This window comes from Triturus cristatus, chromosome 9, assembly GCF_964204655.1.
Source record: "Triturus cristatus chromosome 9, aTriCri1.1, whole genome shotgun sequence".
Classification (NCBI taxonomy): domain Eukaryota; kingdom Metazoa; phylum Chordata; class Amphibia; order Caudata; family Salamandridae; genus Triturus; species Triturus cristatus.
Window position 1 is genome coordinate 269,671,132 of NC_140592.1, and position 17,285 is coordinate 269,688,416.

A 17,285-nucleotide genomic window follows, 5' to 3' on the forward strand; every position below is an offset into this window, starting at 1 on the left:
ATGGCATCCTTCTACACCAAAGACATCTTCATCGGTTACAAAAGCATTTGCGGGGGGTGTCAACAATGTTGCAGGTATGAGGCAATTTCAAAGAGGCCTTGGGGTCAACCGGTCAAAATCCTGCTAGTTCCCCCTTAACCCAGAGTACCTTGCATCTCATAATTGTAGATAAACACCTGGTCGCATCAGTCCTCAACTTTCCATTAGCAAGGTATCAATGTGTACCATGTTAACCGAGATAATTGATGGTAACTTGGAGGGCAGTGCCCTCGCTCAGGGCCCAAATCACATTTCAGAGATCCCTCCCACTGACTGTTCAGGGCTGTGTAGTTCTCACCAAGATGGTAATGTTGCCATGGTTACTCTTACTGCTCCAGTCTCCCAATTCCTGTGTCCAAGATCTTGTTCCAGACCTTGGATGGCATGATGGGGGATAAATTTGGGATAATGGAAGAGACAGGGTTTGCATCACGGAGGCCCAGGTGCTCCGGATTATCCATCATACACACCAGCACAAATCATGCTGTGATACTAGGCACATTGACAAACCAACCCTGATGAAGTCCTTATGGAGAAAGCGTGTTGGATAGGCTGAATGACATTTGATAAAGGAATCAATAAAGTTGGAAGTGGATATCAATACACTACTCCTTGCTCGATGGACAATTTGATTGGATGATTGATATTTGAGCCTTTTGGATGAAAAACTCACTTTGAATTTTTATTACTCAAATGGGACAAATTTGGATTTTTAGGACTTTTTACTTTTTTTAATGTTAGGTTTGGATACAGAGTTATTCCCAAGCAGTGGGTCACAAAGTTGAGCGCAATAGGTTGTATCTACTAAATAGGAAATCAATATACACTAGTGCAATTCCAGGCGGCCTACACTGCTTTTGTGGTTGCTTTTCTTTGGTTTAACTAACAATTTGGGCTTTTATAGGGCATAACTGATACCGAGCCTCCACGCTCATATGCTTGTCCAAACATGGTTTATCATTGGATCAGGTCAGAAACTAATCTGGCTCATTAGAGCCAGTCTAGACCAGCCGACAGATCTCTTAGCAAACCTCTGCATTAAATAGGAAATATACATGGGTCGCCTTTTTAACCAGAAGGAGCGGGAGAAATTACTTCCCGATCTACAAAAGGTTTTCCATAATTCTAGATTCCAATATATCCAACAGATCATCTTTTACTGCGCCCACCTGCAAGGTATGGGGAAATATATGCATCCTTTAGATGGACATGTCCTCGTTACCACACACCCCAAGCGGACATTTAACACATGTTCAGAGAATGTACCATGGTGAACGCATACTGGGGATATCAACAATGTGTTCACGATCACGACTAACCATCATGAGTTATACGGACTGGAGCGCTGCATACTAGTATCATACACACACCCATCATCCTTGATGGAGGAGGGACAGCTGCTCTGATCCGGTTAGATCTGTCAGCGACCTTTGATACCGTGGATCACCCTACTCTGATTTCTAAGGCATAAAAAGTACAGCTTTGGAGCTACCTAAATCCTTTTTCGGGAGAACAGGGAAAATACAGTTAAACTGGACAATTTCATCTCTAGCACATTTCTTCTACCTTGTGGAGTGCCACAGGGACCGTCACTTAGCCCCACCCTTTGAAAAAGAACGCACCCCTCTAATTCAATCCTTCGGCTTCGCTCGCACCTCATACGTGGATGAAACGCAGATTGTTTTATCTGCCACTAAGGATGTCAAATGCACCAGTCATCAGCTTCACAACTGTATGAGAAATTGGCACTTGGATGAGTAAGCATTGCCTCAAACTGAATTCTGATAAAACGGAAGTGATCCTTCTGGTAAAGAATCCCCAATTCTGGTCTACCGCTAGCTGGCCATTAGAAATGGGCACACTTCCCATGCCCACTACAAAAATCTCGGGTGATGCTCGATGACCAGCTAAATTTTAGCAAGCAAATTAACGCAGTCCAATCATCTTCTTACAATTCCGTCAGAATCACAGGATAAATCATACACTTTCTTCCCATTAATTCCAGAAAAACAGTTACATCCTCATTATTCCCCTCTAAACTGGATTACTGTAATGGCTTATACATTAATCTTCAGGTACCATATATTAAGAAACTTTGGGTACTGCAGAACTGCCGCTAGATTACTTCTTGGCCTCCCTAAACACCAGTCAGTCTCCCAAGCCATCAAAGATTTGCACTGGCAGACCGACAGGAACCATATCAAATTCAAAACACTACCTTACACGCTACAGGTCGAGATTTTCTGAGACAAGCTATTTCCTGGTATGTCCCTAACAGGAACCTCAGATCAATGGGATCCTACAAAGTCACTACCTTTAAATTCAATAAAACTAAATGGGGTGGAAGCAGCTTCATTGCAGAAGCAACCAAACAGTGGAATTTCCTGCCGATACACATTAGGTCAGCCCCCTCTCTACAGGTCTTCAGAAAGCTTCTAAAAACCTGAATTTTCACTCTTTAGTCCTCTCTCTACTTCACCTGTGCTCGCTGTTAAGCAAGCGCCAAGATACCCCAAGGTATACGCCGCCCTAGCCAGATGCTAGCTCACAAGAAAATGATGCCCCTTCTCTGCCTGCAGTATCCTCAATGATGTGATTCTGGGTCGAAAAAGAATCCCTTTCTTTGCACAAGTAAGAGGGAATTGCACAAGTGTCCTATAGCTGCCTCGAGTGATGAGCTGATAACTTACCTTTAAAGAAGATGTGAGATATACCAGACACTTTTGATGGGTTCTCACCCCACCCCCATCCTCGCACACACAAAGGTGGCACTCTGCTTCACGGACTGATCTGTGTCACTCCATGGCTTCTGCGCCAAGCCCAATGTCAGGGTAGGGGGGGGGGTCTTTTACTTGTTGTGGGACTCCCTTCTAAGTGACACAGGGACTTTGATATGGTAATTAGCTTTCATTATCCTATAGTTGTGTAATTTAAATAGGTTTGTCATGGTTTAGTAATGTTGTACGCTTTTTTGCTTACACTGCAATACACCGTAAGCACTGCTGTTATATCTCGAAGCCCTGTTTAGGGTCTCTGGTTTAAAGACATAGCAGGTTAAGGTTTCATTTTGACCAAGATTTCAAACTTGAAGCCTGGCATTAGCATCTGGATCAATGAATAAAAGGACAATAGTGAAATAGCACTGAAATATCAAATTCGGGACAGGAAAAACTAACTGCGTGCAATAAGCAGGCTCAAATATACACTATTTGGTATTTTAACAGCTATTAAAGTAGTTTCCAATCCCACCAGTTATCAGCATGGAACTCACTATGTTGATATCAGGAGCACTAGGAATAAGAGGTGTTACAACCATCAAGCTGTGTACTGCTTACTGTTGCCCGAGTACTGTACCCAGTGCCTGCCATCAATAGATGGCAGTGTGCAAAGGGGCTGTCTTACAATCCGGATCTCCTCCAGTCCTACATACCACTATGGACTCGCCCTGCAAGCAAGGACCGGATGATTCAGGACTAGGCCTAGAATGCCACACACGTACAGCGTTCAGCTTTTGTCTGGTTGCACTGAGGAAGCATAAGACCTTGTGAAATCCGTATTCAGCGTGACCTACCGTCACTTACAAAGGCCTGGTGCTGAGCTCAATCATGATCCCTGGTCAGAGAGCTCTGAAGCTCAATGCTCCAGAAATGTTGCTGAAGAGTTTAATGCCTTGAAGGCAACGACTTCTCCAAAAGCAGAATCGTTCACATTTGATAACTGCAGCAATGGTATGTGATGTACTTTATATGTAAAGTCCTTGCCAGGACTGCACGGGTCTAAACAAAACATGGTAAGAACTGCGGAAGAGTAGGGGCATCCTCTTTCATGACATGCTCAATCTGTACACAAGCATAACAAACTGAACCTGAAACATTTCCTAGCATTAATAAAACCATGAAGGTCTGGAACAGCTGGCAAAAGAGCCAAGCTGAGCAGCTCTGGGTTCGGGTGCAGTAATCTCCAGAGGAAGATGTGCAACAAGTTCCTTCGATAGGAAACTCTACCCAGAAGTAATAGATTACAGGGATCAACCTTCTGCCTTTGTTCGGTGCAGTTCCATATATATCTGGAAAAATCTGTTACAAGCACAATAATTTCTCCTCCCAGTGAAAGAATTCACTAAAAAGATATAGCAAAGCCTTCCAAGCAAAACAGACACGAATTACCTTCGAATGTATGAAATCTGCAGGAATCCATAAGTCCGTGACCAGTAGCAGGCGTGTGCAATAAAACAGGTGGGCAAGTGAGCATAACTTCCTTGCTGCGTCCTTTCCGAGCACATCCAAGAACGGCGGGGTGGGTGGGGGTAGGAGAGGTCAGTAGGCAAATTGGGACATAGTATGGGCACTAACAGGGTTGCACATGTTACCATACAAGATTTCTGACTTAACCCAGCGCAAAAAGGTCGCCACCTCAGCAAGGGCTGAATGGACGTGGCCAGGAGGACAGCAGTGGTGACAGGGATATACTTTAAGGAATCGCAAGGAAAAGGACTTAATTGCTTTTTTTCTTCATCTTCAAGTCCACATTCTGCTGCCTAATTAAAAAAATAATGTTTATTTGAAAAAGACACTACAAGTGACCAGCGAATAGGTCATACCCAGATAATGACTGTAGGCACATCTTAACTTTGCATAATGAAAATAGTAATATTTATTGAAGCAACCAATACCAACAAGAAAGGCTATACATAGCACAATGGGCACAATACATTAAGTCAAATCAAAGTTTTGGTGGAACTGTAGAAAGAAATGGATATAAATCACAACATTGAGACGATAAAGGGACCAATGATAAAAGCATACAAAGTATGCAGGTTCGTTGGCAGATACAGACTATAGAGTGCAACTAAAGTGGGGGAAGATTCCAGTTGTGGGGTTAAAATAGATTCAAGGTAAGAACGAGGTAGTATATGAAGGCATTAGGATGACGGTTTACTTTTATAGATCTACGGTTGTGGGACGGCATGTACCGATCAATCATTTGAGCTAGCTAGTTTGGAGAAATATTTAAAGCTTACAAAAAAGGTTAATAGTTTGTATAATGCTCCGTGTTTTGCAGACACTTTACTTTTTCCCCAGTGTCAACAGGTTGGAGAGATTACAGAAAGGTAAAGCTAGGCAGAGACCTAGTCAGGCATTTAGGCTTATACAGCGGCCGTGGGGAAGAGGATGAAATTATCATTTTTCAGGAAGTTACGGTATTCGCATCAAGCGGTTACAATAGATTCTAGGTGTATGGTGGATTTAGTGTACCAAGAAATTACTGGCTGGGAGAGCATGGGAAATTATTATGGGGATAGGTAGATGTAGAACAAGCTGTCAAAAATATACTATTTTCTGCTTTGATCAATTCAACATGACCAAGCATAGATCCAGGGACAAGTAGCTGTGAGGGGAAGAAGCCTGAGATTGAGCGGAAGCCAAGCAATGTGGATGAAGAAAATCATTGGTTATCAGCATTGTGAGGGATGCAAAAGAAATAATATGTCCCATGATGGAAAAGAGGGTGTAGAGCCGATTCATAGGCAAGTCAGCTGTAGAAGAATTAAGGGTGGTGTGTTAAGAGCACAATTAAAGATCCAAGAGAGATCCATAGGACAACCAATCAAGTGCTTGATTTGGAGAGGTTTACTGCAGTGAGTATGGGAAGTAGAATCATTAAGTGTCAAATAATGCAGAGCGGTACAATATTAGAAGAGTTGAGATGGGCAGACATGACGCTGGGAACAAGAGCGTGCAGTCTGTGGAGTGAAGAGGTTGAAGACTGCTTGATGGGGATAATTTGGGATATGAAACCACTTTCTAACAAGACTTTATAGGCGAGGATGATGCAAGACATGACGCAGATAGCTGGGTTAAATTAGTCAGCTCTAAACTTGTATTTCGTAAAGCTTGGACAACTGCAGGTTTGAAACAATGAAGGTAAATTGCAGACCTCAAAAAATGATTCAAGAGTGAAGATTGGAAACCGCAAACTTAAAAGTTCAATTTATTTGGTGGTCTGAGATCCAAGAGGAGAGAGGGGCTTTATCTTGGAGCGCTGTGATCGCTCATTTGGAAGGGGGTAGGGGTATTACAGTGCTCAGTTTGATCGGGCAATAGTTGAAAAGCGGAAGGGAGTTCAGTCAACAGAAGTGTATCCAAGGTACACATGGTGTATATAAGCAGCATAATGGCAGAAATTAAAACGTAGGCATGTTAGCCCCTAAAAAAACAAAAACAAAAAAAAAAAAAAAAGGTATTTACCATCTGTTCATTTTAAAACCTCTGTGCTAATGTTTCACTTATTTTTTACTAGAATGACGTTGCAACTTTTACTGTGAGTGTTAGTGTCAAATACAAAGTCAGTGATATTTGACTGCGAACAGAACAAAGCATGGAATTCCACTTCAGGCAGACACTCAGACTCCGGGTACCAAAAAAAGTACATACTTTGTGTGTAATTGCATACCATTACCACAAAACTGGTGGACAAAACAAGGAAAAGGTTGGAAAGAAACTATCCAGACTCAAACACCAGAGCTTCATGTGACAGCTGAAGCACATAATAATCCCAGACTTCAAATAGTCTCTTGAGCCGGCAGAGCTGATTCTTGCCTGTACACTTGAGCTTGCAAACAAATGCATGTGGCCGTGTTCCCCAGTGCTTACTCCAGAAGGCAAAGTGCTTTAGGGGAGAACCTGCTGCAGCACTCTCCTACCTTCTCATGCATATCTATTTCCCTGGCCATTCTCCCCACCATGCTTTGAAACATGGACTCTCCAGGATGACGGGTCCACATCTAGCAGGTGCACCAGATGACAAATTACCCAGAACCAGCATAGCAGGAGGTCTGCCTGCAGTGAAGCCAAGTGGGTGCAGCATCAGCTGACAGCACCCCATTCCTCATCAGCAGTTATGCTAAGGAAGGAGCCTCTAGTGTCTCTGCATCAAAGTCACTGCAAAAGACTACTGCATGAACAGAGCACGCCTCACTGACAACCTGAATGTCTCAAGAAGCAAACTGCAAAACAAATGACCATCACACTTTCTGAACACTGCCAGGAGAAAGAAGCACAGAAAGAGCAAAGTATCGGGCTCAATCCAATACACAAAAGCAAGCACAGCACTCTTATAGGAACCTGGCAAACCATAGTACCATGAACAAAAACACAACCACCCAATGACTAAGGTCCAGTCATGGAAAATACATGTATTATGCAGGATTCCTAAGGCCTCAGCAAAGGAATCCATAATTCTCTAAACTTGTCCAAACGAAAGAAGTTTAGCTGAGATTGATAAATTGAGAACAAGATCGGTGCCATGCTGCTTCCCTAGCCGAAATAATGGAAGCAGGATAAGTAACCTTTCACCACATTGGCTTTATATCCTGAAATGTCTTTCAATGCCAATATTAAAAGCAGGAGTCGCTCTAGGAGTAAATTCTAGAAGATCAGGAGGATGCCTAGTTAGGTAAAATTAAAAAGAACAAGGGCTTCCTGGATCGAAGGAATATACTGACCGCACAATGCAGGGGTGATGTCAACAGGGTAACACAAGGCAAACAGATCCGCTCTTTAGCCAGGGCAGCAACCAAGTGCTTCTTCCTTCACCCTTTCATGTGCAGAGTGCCCAGCTAGCTGGGAGTCAGAGCTACAGTATTGCAAGGGCTCGCTTCACCCAGCTTGAGCCCATCTGCCATGGAGGGGCTTTTGGATGTGAGCTCAGGTTGCCTGTCTTGACTGCTCTTTTGCATCCTTTCTCCGTGGGAGGAGCTTGTTCGGTAGTCGCGTCCCTGCCTTAAAAAAAAAAAAAAAAATTTAAATGCACAGCATCTGCCCAGATCACCAATTACAAACTTCCATAGTTTACCTTTTGGTATCCTTCCCCTCATTCAACAGTTTACTTGTATGGTGCATGTTGCAGTGTGGATTATTGGCCATCCCCCATTACTACCCCACTACCCCCTTTGCCATTCAGGCACACCGCATTCTGCTGCCTACGTGGCTAAACTAGTTAGACTTAGTACATTTACAATTTGCTTCTCTATCTAGCACATTCCCTCGCCCACCACAACTCCAGGCACTGTTTCCCATAACTCCATAACTACACCTCTGTTGTCTTCCTGCTCCGATATGACAACACTTCCCATATAGGCTCAAAATAAATTTTAAAAAACACGCTTCCAACCACACGGTGTAGCTCCAAGCGGATACTCTGGCCACATGAGAGGTGGTAATGGGTAACATCTGCAATTAATCCACTAATTATGTCTATACCTCTCCCCCCCCCCCACAGGTCAATCCTATAAGCCACCTTCCAGGAAACACAATTAACTGGTATTGATCAATTTGGGATTTGTGGAGTGGGCTAATCTCCTGCAAGGGTACCCGGACACTAGGTTCATACTGGGATCAGTTATAGAGACAGGTCTTGAGTGCCTTTCTGAATTCAGAGAGGAAGAAGTTCGGAGGTGCAGAGGAAGGTTTTCATGACTTGGCAACAAGGAAGTAGAATGAGCACCCTCCACTGGTTGATTCTGCATATGCGAGGAGTATGGACATTTGGAGGCAGAGAGTAGTCGGGAGGATCAGACGGTGGTTGATGTACGTTGGTCCTTGGAGGGCCTTGCAGGCATATGTCAGCATCTTGAGTAGGCATCTCTTCTGGATGTTGAAGTCAGTGGAGGTTCCTGACAGAGGGGGTGGGGGACCATTTGGGGAGGCTGTATCTGGCTGTTGCATTCTGTATCCCTTGGAGTCTGTTTAGGAGTTGGGTGGTGAGTCCTGCATAGTGTTTAGCCGTAGTCTAGTCAGCTGGTTACTAGAATTCAAGTGACTGCAATCGTGGTGTTGGCAGAGAGCCATCTGAAGATCTTTCGGAGCAGTCGAAGTGTGTGGAAGCAGGCGGAAAGACTGCGTTTATCTGAAGTTTCATGGTGAGTTTGCCGTCCAGGATGATGCCACTGTTGCGGGCATGGCTTGTCAGTGTGGTTTTGAGTTCAGAGGGCCACCAGGTGTCGTTCCTCAAGGAGGTGGAATTCCCCAAAAATCAGCACTCCATCTTGCGTTGCGCTGCAGGCAGTCGCTGACGCTGGTCATGCAGTTGTGAAAGTTGGTCCTCGTGGTGGAAGGGCATTCTGAGAGCAAGAGGTTGAGCTGGGTGTCATCTGGGTAGGATAGGATGTGGGTTCTGATGAAGTTGGTCCTCAAATACATGTTGAAGAGGGTAGTCTGAGGGATGAGCCTTGAGGGACGCCACAGATTACCACTTCACTTCCAAATCCAAGCGCATAAACAGATTCTCTGGGTTCGTCCTGTAAGGAAGCATGTAATCCATTTGGGAGAGTCTCCATCAATCCCGATATGGTGGAGTCTCTTGAGGAGGGTGATGAGAGGTAGAAGAGGATCAGATCTGCCTCCTCTCCTCGGTCAGGGAGGGTCCTGATGTAGTCTGTAGAAGCGACCAGAGTGGTTTTGGTGTTTTGATTAGCTCAGAAGCCAGATTAAGAGGCATCAACTAATGCGGAAGGATTCTGCAAAGGAAATGTGGCCTAAAAGTGGTTCTGCTTCTTTTTTAGCAACAAAAAAACAAAGTAGTGACCCGCCTAACTTTTCAATCTTCTGAATCATCCATAGTGCAGGGGGCCTCTTTAAGCCCAACTTTATTTACCATCTATATGGGCCCTCTGCAGGGGTTGGTGAAATTGCATGGTTTCTGTATCACTTCCCATGTGGACGACACCCAGATCATCATATACACATCAGAAACTGCCACTACACAGTTGAACTCCAACAGTAGAAGAAGCTCAGGTGACACCTGGATGCGGAATAGCCGTCTAAAACTAATTGGCGATAAGACAGAGGTTCTTGTTTTCGGTAATGGTTCCAACCTTCTGGTTGATATGCAGCCTACTGACTTTCCAAAGTAGAGAAGACTCCAACACCTGTTAATTCAGCTAGGAACCTCGTAGTCATTCTTCATACAAAAGTGAGCTTCACATGCATCATGAAAATGTTAGCAACCAGCTTCAGCATGCTTCTGGCTGTTTTAGTAAATTCTTCCTCTGCTCCATTTTTCATTGCATAAACTGCGCTTCAGGCTCCCTAGTCTTCCCCCATCTCGATTATGCCAACTCACTATATTCAATTCTTGACTAACCGGTTTCAGCAAGAGCAAAAGGCTGAAGCTGGAGTCCTGCCCAACCTACCAGCTTGTGAACCTATCAAACAGCGTCTGCCAGCACCGCACTGGTTACCAATTCAGAAAGCTACATTTTCATAACCCACTGCATCGCCAAATTGAACCCTTTATGGTCGTGGCCCTACCCTACATCTGTTGAAAAACTGCGTTAGTACACTCCTAGTCAACTTCCCTCTGCTATAACGTTTTGGCCACTGGGTCTAAAATCCATCGTAGCAGACAAGGGGGTAGATCTTTCTTCTACTGTGTTGCCAAAACTTTCAATCTTCCTGTCTCCATCAGATTCATACCCGATATTTTTAAATTTCCAAAAAGATCAATGCCTGGTTACGAAGCTCCCTCACCTTCTCGGCTTGCTCATTTACCTGTCCAAACAAACCTTGTTCTAGTGCCAGGATGCCTTTGGTTATTTGCACGTGCTACAATGCTTCCCAAAAATATATAACTCCAGCCAGCCTCTTTTTTTAAAGGGAAAAAAAAAGCACTTAACGCTACTGAACTCATATTCTCATCACGTTTTGAACCCTGGTTGTTTTAAACCTCCCAGAAATCAATAGTATTCTTATATATTACAGACGAAAGCCGACATCTCCATAAGTGCTTATTTAACGGCCAAAGAAGTAAACAACTTTTGGTGGCTGTTCATTGTGGTAGATGGCTGCTCATGTGACAAATAGCTAACAGTCCGTAGTCAAGTGCAACAACTCCCAAAAAAAAAAAAATAGCAACAACATGCGTGCATTTTCTTCTCGATAAAAAGAAGACTGGATCATTAGCAGGTGTGCATAGCAATCTTCCGGCTTAGTGTGAGATCACAATCGTCCCCCTTACCTTCTTGTATGAAAAACAGAGTAGGGGAGTGAGATATGCAACGCAGAATTCAGGAAGCTTTTAAGAACAAACTAGGTCTCCTACCACAGCAAAAGATCAGAGTTCAATCCAGTACAAAAAGAAATTAGGAGAGGCCCTAAAAATAAATCTGCTACATTCATTTTTTTTCATTTAAGTTAATCTACACAAAATGAGGCTGGCGCATACAGCAAGTGTCAATTGAGCTAGCTGTTGTACCGCCTAGATTTGCAGAGGCCCCTGTCCCGGTTTCAAATGAATGGGAGGAAAGGGAGGGAACCAGGAATCATGGTCTTTTGTCTGCAGCATAAAAATGCAAACACTGATTCAAGGACACTGATTCGGAAACGTTACTGTAACATGATTTCTCCAAGGACCCATAGACGGGTAACGCTCTGTTCTTGCAGCATAGGCATGATGAATCGCGAGATCAAACGGGACGCCAATATGGTGGTTTTCGAACAATCCGCCGAGCTATTTCACACATCCCTTTCAGTAGTTAACGTTTTTTTCTTCCATAAAAAACAAATTCTGGCATATAGCCTACTCCCCAGCCCAAAAGCAATAACCACGACGCCTGTACTGCGACATCATTGTTTTGATATTTTAATATCTATATAGGTATAAACCACCCAACGATTATTTAAACATTGTACAGAGCGCGTTTGGGGTTGGTACATTTAGATGGAAATCTGATTTTAGTGTTCTGGAGACCAGATGCAATCCAAAGTATGCACACAATTGTTCCCTTTGGTGAACAGCGAAGAAAACAGCCCACAGCTCGCACTGTAAATAGCCTCTGGCCGTTTTCACAGTTTCGCTTTGAAGAGCAGACTTACTTCGAATCTAAGCTAACAGTAATCAATAGGCATTTATCACAAGAGAATCTCCCATGGGCTCTGGTAAAGTGTACTTACGTCGGTTTGCATGTGTACGTTAAGTTATAGCATTGGCCTATGTGCACGACAGCACGAAACCTTTGGTATTTTCTTCCACTGATGACACATTGGGAATTACGTCACCTCTCAAATGCTAAGAGCATTGGGAGGGGGCGGAAAGTACTCCCAAGAGCAGTGCTGGTGGGTTGAGCCAAAGCAGCACTGGCTGTACGAGAACAGTGCATCACGGAAAATATTTCACATTACTGCAAAGCAGTACAACGGAAGTAACGACGAACAGAAGATACATTGTAAACACTTCCTATTACACACACTTCTTGGAAACCCATTCTATTCGGAGGAGTACGAACCATGTCTGAGGTTTTTTTGTGCACGGTTTTCAAAACAAACAGCGTGTTAACAGTTGTTTACTTTAAAATGTCGTGAAGTAAGGGCACCAAAGCACATTAAAAATAAGAAATCCCAAAGCCTGGTCTGCAAACGGTACTAAAACAAACCCTGATTAGGTGAAGTATTTTGAGGTCTCATCCTTCACTATTCGCCAATTGGGGAAAATATTACTATATCGAACATTAAGCCAATCAATCCGCCTACAAACTATAAACCGTGATATAGTGGTGTTTAGTGTCAATGTACCTAGCCTTATAACATGCAGTAGATAAAATACACAGAGCATTTTTCTGGTTACAACTGTGGGCCTCGAAAGCACGTTTTGTGACCGATATAATTATTAGGAAAGGGAATGATTCCTTTTGGAGTGAACCTGCAACCTAGGTTAGATTGGTCTCGTTAACCAACGGTGTAACTTCGCGATCATTTTTTTTTACTGCGCAACAACCTATTTACGGCACCAAAAACATCTGCGCCGGCAAGTTTCAGAAGCAATATCTCGCAACCCTTAAGCACTACAACCGGCGCATCCTCTTTGACACAAATTGCCATCTCCCAGAAATGAATTAACGCACAAGATAAAGCTCTCGCAAAAATGAAGGCCATGCTGCAGTATTTTGTAGCAAATTATGAACATCTGAGTTGGCACCGTGCGCTCCACCCAAAGCAGTCTATGTTCACATTAAAAAAATGCCCCAATTCTGGCCATACTGTGGGTAGAATTTTTTTTGTAAAACCCATCAAACACAGGCTTGCTGATCAATCGGACCCAAATATAGTTTTAAAAGAAGTTAGATTCATTTGTTTTATTACAAAGAGTCAAGGATTCTTTCAAAATATAACTCTGTAAAACAATCACTTGACTGGACATCTCATTTACAATATACAATCCAGGTAAAATTACATGCAGTCTAAGAAACTGCTTTATACAAGAGCCCTTGGCCACAACAAAGAAGAGCTTGGCAGTACTACTACAACTTTAATGGCTATGGGGTGAAGATCAACAATTCATTACATTATCTAACTTCATTTATGAAAGTGGGGCAATACATACATAATTGTACAACAAATGAATGTGGAGCTTTAGCTAGACACTGTCATCATGTAATTCTTGGAGGGGCTGGATCTGCCAATTCGCAGCTCCTCTTTACAGCTGGTTGGGTTGTTTTCCAATGCTTTGGTTATTTTACCACCTGGGGGAGAGCTCTCGTAGAGCACGCAAATGGAGCCGTCTTCTCCTATTCGATAGGACACTTCAAAGGGATCGACCCAAAGAGTTAATTCGCTGGGTAAGAGCGCGAAGAGCTGCCGATGGCTCAGTCCGATGAAGCCGGCTGCCTTGCCTATCAAGGGATCCATTTTATGGTTAATCCGAATGCACCGATATGCTGAGCCTTTGCAGGGCATTTGAGGGAACCAATGATGCTGGTAATGATCTGCAAAACAAAAGAAAAAAAAAAGTTAATTGTAAAACCACACAAGATACCAACATTGCAAATATATACACAAGACGCTGCGCTCATTCCTTCCAGTAGGAGTAGGATCTTGGTGTAAGAATGCATAAAAACTAAAATCTTAAAAACATGCTTTTTCCCAACATTAAAATGTTCGAAAGTGCGCACCGCAACACCGGATCAATTTTGTATTCAAATGTCCCCTGGGGTCAGGGATCAAACTCCACGACCCCTCCCTAACTCGTGGAACTATGCCTTTGAGAAGTCTATGGTAAACTAGTCTGCCAACTTTCTGCCTGTATAAACTGCTTCCTCCACAACATCAAGTAGCAATGGCCACGACTGCCACATAGACCAAAGGCCTACTGGTAACTGTTCCTCGTTTCACCGACACAAGTCTGCTACCCTTCAGGAGAGAAATTCAGCCAGTATCAAACGCTGTCAACATTCCAACTCAGTCGCCATTCGCACGTCTACTCCACCTGTACCATCACAACCAACTCGTCAACCGGTCATGTGGCAACTAGTTTTTCTACGTCAGTAGTTCCAAAGATTACCATCGTAGATTGCTTTTCCGTACCAATTTCAGTTGAAGCGCATCATGTCGGCAGCCGGGGGCGCCCCCTCCTCGTTAACGTCTCCTTCACTAAAGGAAGGCATGCTGTGTGGAACCAATTCTGCCCCCATCGTTAACCCACTAGCTGCACACCTCACTTCGCTCTTGGAGATGCCGCCTCTTTTAAATTACTTTAACCATCTCGTCATTCCGAATGTCCCGCAAACTTGAAATAGCCGAGATCTACGACAAGATGCCCCCCCCCCCCCACCAGATGTGACCTACTATACCCCCGCCCAAACTCTTGTAATACGACACACAACACCCTGTCTCGGTCTCTATTTAATTATCCCACTCATCCAGGAGGGACAAAGACGCAGAGCGCAGCCCGGCCACAATTGCTGAAGGGGCGTCTGTTTTACCTCTGAGGGAGCCCTGCAGACTGTCACTGAACTGGGATATCTGGTCCTCGGCGAGCAGGCCAGTTGTTTTCAGCAACTTTGTGATGAAGCCCACAGCTGTCGAGATTTCCGTCTTCATGGCTTTCTGGCGGGTCACAGTCGCTCCAAATATCTTTGTTGATTTTGGGTTGGGATAAAATTGGCTCACGGGCCGTGAGGAGAAAAAAAAAATTATATAATCTCTATATTCAAAAGATATACGTCCTGCCCTCCCCTGGTGGGGTGAGTAGCACCGTTCGTGGTCCGCGGCCCACCAGCTGCACTTTAAGGCCCAGGTGAGAGCCACAAACTTCGCGGTCTTCTTTCGGTCAGTGCGCACTTTTCCCTCGGGACTTTGTGTCCTTCCGCAGCCTCCCTTTGTCTTGTCACGGGGGCCTGCGCGTCTCGCTTTGACTTCGCGGTCAGTCTTACCCACACACAGAGGCCGAGGGCAGCAGAGAGGAGGAGGAAGTGACCCGTGCGAGGCGGAGGGGACGTTAGTTCCCGGTCCGGGGAGGGAGTTTTTTCTCTGCCGCCCGCGGATACCTCCGTCGCCTGCCTCGGCTTTCCCTTCTCTGATAAGGCAACGCACGCTGAGTCCCCCCGCCTCCCTCCCAACAACCGATGCTGGTAAACACAGGCAGCGGCGTCACAGCCGAGCGGTAGCCAATCGGCGCGCGCTCCCCGCTCACTACGTCACAAAGGGCCCTTGTGCCAGCTGCACTTATGCACACAAACAGAAGCCAGCGAGGAGGCGGGATAGAGTCCGCAGCCATCTTGGAGGGAGGGGGCGGAGGACTCTGCCTGGCAACAAGTGGTGGCTAATAGACTTGCAGCTCCTGCCTCACCTTCTGGCTGATGCTCAACTTTCACACATTGCCACAATCCTCAAAGGACTACCAGTGTACATTCTTCTTTGTTGAGGCAGACTGGTTTTCACTTGCAACCTTCCAAAATATGCATCTTCTGTTAGACATTTGAACTACAAATTTAGGCCGAACTAGCGTTTATTATGAAAAACATTCACATGAGCGAAAGCGGGTAAACAAGTTTACAAATTCATCTAAACAAAAAAAAAGTAATCTACAATGAGCGAATAGGCGGCCCTCACAAAACACCTAGAGGGATAAAACAAATATTAATGCCGCTGTCGAGAACTGTCACTTTTTTATTTTTTTATTTTAAGTAGATCACATTAGTTCCTGGTTGAAAACTGTTCATAACAGTGCTGGCTGCGGAGAAAACATGCCCCGGCTAGTTTCCAAAACATCTCCATATCGATGTCTATTCCAGGGAAAAACAATCCGAGGTTTGAAATCGTCGAAACTTGGCCGTGTAAGAATAGGTAGTCTGAATTTCTTATGTGCATGCCTCACAGGCTTCGCTTTGCGCGATTCAATCTCATTTCGCATTTTAAGTTTATAACTGGGGGAAACTACGGTAAGCTTCAACACCAAACGATTTTTCGTTTAAAATGAACGTAGTAGACTAAAGACTATCAGTCTAACTCTTAACGTGGAATCTTTTTTTCTTTTAAGTGCACACCTTCCCGTCTACCACCTTTCACAAAGGACCAAGGCTCCCCTTTAAAATACGGTGTATACTTTTAGAGCTATTTTAGCACGTATCCAATCCAAAACATCGATTTCCCATCCTGTCCTCATGGCATTTTTTTTTTTTTAAAACAGTTTGAACTTGAGAAATTAGGTAAATGTACACCACCAATTCTTTCCCACTGGATTTTTCCCCTTTAATAGACTAACTGCTGGTAACATTTGACGATGTAATCCCAGCTCAAATTCCTAGTTCCTGTGATTTTGTTTATTTCCCTTCCCCTCCCATCACTCATTACACACTGCAATACATCTCCAGCATTTGGGGGGTAGAAGTCTGTCCAACACCAAGCATCTGTTCAATTCACAAAGTACTAGGTATAAAATTATATCGCCCCAGTTTTTTTATTTTTTTTATTTAACGTCACCACCATAGACAACTAATTGTGGCTTCAACAGGCTCAGTCACACCTAAAGTGCACATTTTCTTTTAAATTCTGATTCACATAGACATGTTACCAGTACCAATAGAAGATATAAAGTTAAGGGCCTGAAGTCACACGACCTAAAAGACCAAGAGAATAAGAAATCATGGGGTTCTGGTGATTACATACAGCCTGACTTCGGAATTTACACGAAATACATTTAAAAGAAATCCCAAGTTATTTCCAAGGGACTGTACTGCCAAGAGTACTGAGGTAGTTTTCACAGAAATTAACCCAAAGCATCCTTAACAGCATTAAGTGGTTTATTACAAACTGTAGCAAGTCCCCTGCATGATAAACTGATGCGCACCCCTCTTCGGAGTAACACAACTGCATATTAAATTGGTACCCTTATGGTTTTTTAGCAGCTTTTGCGTGCACGGAGGTCTTGGTCCGAAGGGAAAGGGGGTGACTTGCCTTACAGGCCGTTGGGGT

General features: G+C 44.0%; 1 protein-coding gene across 1 annotated transcript; it reads right to left on the reverse strand.

Moving 5' to 3' along the window:
• Positions 1-13,138: 13,138 nt before the first annotated feature.
• Positions 13,139-15,433, reverse strand: BTG1 (BTG anti-proliferation factor 1). Its single transcript, XM_085624894.1, has 2 exons — positions 14,795-15,433; positions 13,139-13,798 (listed from the first exon to the last, which is right to left on the reverse strand). Exons 1-2 carry the CDS (start codon positions 14,910-14,912, stop codon positions 13,446-13,448), a joined length of 471 nt encoding a protein of 156 aa, XP_085481020.1. The 5' UTR covers positions 14,913-15,433; the 3' UTR covers positions 13,139-13,445.
• Between the last annotated feature and the right edge of the window lie 1,852 nt (positions 15,434-17,285).